General features: G+C 36.6%; 1 protein-coding gene across 1 annotated transcript in view; it reads left to right on the forward strand.

Annotated features, from left to right (window-relative positions):
• Positions 1-1,732, forward strand: part of LOC107085231 (growth-regulated alpha protein-like) — a 3,889-nt gene extending 2,157 nt beyond the window's left edge. Inside the window, exon 4 of the mRNA XM_015375449.1 lies at positions 1,609-1,732. Within this exon, the coding sequence (XP_015230935.1) occupies positions 1,609-1,732 (124 nt within the window). The remainder of the gene's footprint in view (positions 1-1,608) is intronic.
• The last annotated feature ends 530 nt before the right edge of the window (positions 1,733-2,262 follow it).

Below are 2,262 nucleotides of genomic sequence, written 5' to 3' on the forward strand. Positions count from 1 at the left end.
CACAAGCACACTGCTCTAACCACTAGGCCAACACTGTCCTATCTTAAGCTTTGGTAGTTTTAATTTACAAAAAAATTAAAAACCTAAATACTCTTTAGAGGCTGTAGTGTAGCAAACGCTTACTTCTGTAGTGACGTTGAACTAGGACAGAAGACAAAAATTCAAGCTCAAACTATTTTATTTAAATTTCATGCTCTCTTAACTGTGATAGAATTTTGGTTTTAGTTAAAAGATGATTGTTTGGCGTAGGGAAAACAAAGCATGGCCTTTAAAAGTTCTAAATTGAAATCTGAAATGTGGAGTTTGCTTGTATCTTTAACCCTTCTGAACTTTGATTACAACTGCATTTCTTATTTGGTGACTCTCTTTAACATTTTGTTAAATTGCAACTATATTGCTGTTAAAGTAAAGCTAACATGATAATTTGTTGCCACATCAGCTCCCCAGGTTTAATTGGTTGGCAGAGAGAAGAATGCCACTGAAACACTCTAAGTTACCTCATATAATTTAAAGATATACTGTGTGCACGTCTTAGTCTGTTCCCACAATAGACACCATGATCAACCTGGACCTTCTTTATTATCACAAGGCTCCTGGACTCAGATGGAGTTTGTTATCCTTCCTGGTCTGCAGCTGGAACCAGCACTTAAAGTGCATGCCTAATTACTTTCAAGGTCAAAGCTACCCCGTACACTGCAAACACACTCACAAGTTCAACAATTCCTCACAACAATAGTATAATTTAAAAGTTTTATATAAGGCTTTGTAAAACACAGTCATGATTATATATTTGTGATACATCCTTATAATTGATTGATTGTCTTTACTGATCTAACAGTGGAAGAATGTACTCCTTACATCAGCTCAAATAGTCAAAGGAGAAGAATAAGCTGACAAAGGAAGAAAAATGTGCATGGAATATAAGCTCAAATATCTTCCACATTGCCCAACCCTATAATGCTTTAATCTGTTTTTTAACCATTCCATTGTAAAGCAGGATAAGGATCTTTCTTTTTTCAAGTCTTCTGCTTTAGTAAGCTTTCTTTGGCCCTCTTGATGAAAAGCATACTTTCACTGTAGGGGTGTTTTCAGGCTGATGTGAGGGATGACTACATTTATGTTCTGGCCTCATCTGACCAGAGTACATTCTCCTTCTTCTTGTGTGTCCTGCATGGTTTGCTGTAAAGTTTAAACACTTTCTTTCAACGGCTGTTTTCATCTTCACAATAAAATCTAGATTTATGGATTGCACTGGTCCTTTTAATAGATTCTCCAACAAATGTTCTGGATCCCTCTCTGACCAATGCACTCCTTAAGCTTAAAAGCCATGAATAAATAGTATATAGGAAGGCAGTTGTTTGCACAGAATTTTTTTAGAGGGATCTGATTGTGAATTATTTTGAAGATCATTTTAAATTTTCTTTTTTCCTCTGTGGTTATGTGCAACAATTGCATGTATTATTGAATTCTACACATAATTTTGATTGTTAAATGTAGATTTATGTCTTGTTTGCTTCATTTAAAATAATAACTGTTAAGCACACTACTATAAAATATATATATATTTCCAACCTGCACTGCGACGATTAAGAGATCTGTTGCCAGCAGATGCAGATCTATATCTGATATCAGCAGCAAGGAAACTGCCTTGAGGGCAACTGAGTTTCGACACGGTTGTGACGTGCAGGATGTGTCTCCTCGAGATTCAGGAGAAAGGGTGCTGGGCCAGTGAAAGTCGGGAAATTAGGATTTTCTTTTTTTTTCTTTTCAGTTCCTAAGAAGTCTTACTTGGCAAGTGATCAAATAAACGTGAGTGTATAAAAGGTGAGGCTCATGGTGCTTCACAGTCAGACAGCCTCAGCAGTGAAAAACACTTCACATCAAGAGGAGCCTCATCACTGCTAGATAAACTCTACAAGGATGAATTCTGCGATCCAGTTCATCGTTCTTCTGGCCTGCATCACCATCTGCACCTCTGCAAGTAAGTGCTCTGCAAGCATTTTCCTTAAGTATCAAACCAATCATTAATTTTTAATTTTGAAATAATATGATGCATTTATTTCATGAATATATCCATTCTTAATATATTCCATCATTGTTCCCCCAGGCATTACGAAATGCCACTGTGTGAAGACAGTCGAAGCAGTGAGGCCCAAACTCATCGCTCATGTCAGAGAGCATAAACCACGTCCATACTGCAACGAACATGAAGTAATGTAAGTGTCTGTAGAAACAAAAAAAGTATTAGATAGACTTACTATA

Source organism: Cyprinodon variegatus, unplaced genomic scaffold (assembly GCF_000732505.1).
Source record: "Cyprinodon variegatus isolate N-32 unplaced genomic scaffold, C_variegatus-1.0 Scaffold119, whole genome shotgun sequence".
NCBI lineage: Eukaryota > Metazoa > Chordata > Actinopteri > Cyprinodontiformes > Cyprinodontidae > Cyprinodon > Cyprinodon variegatus.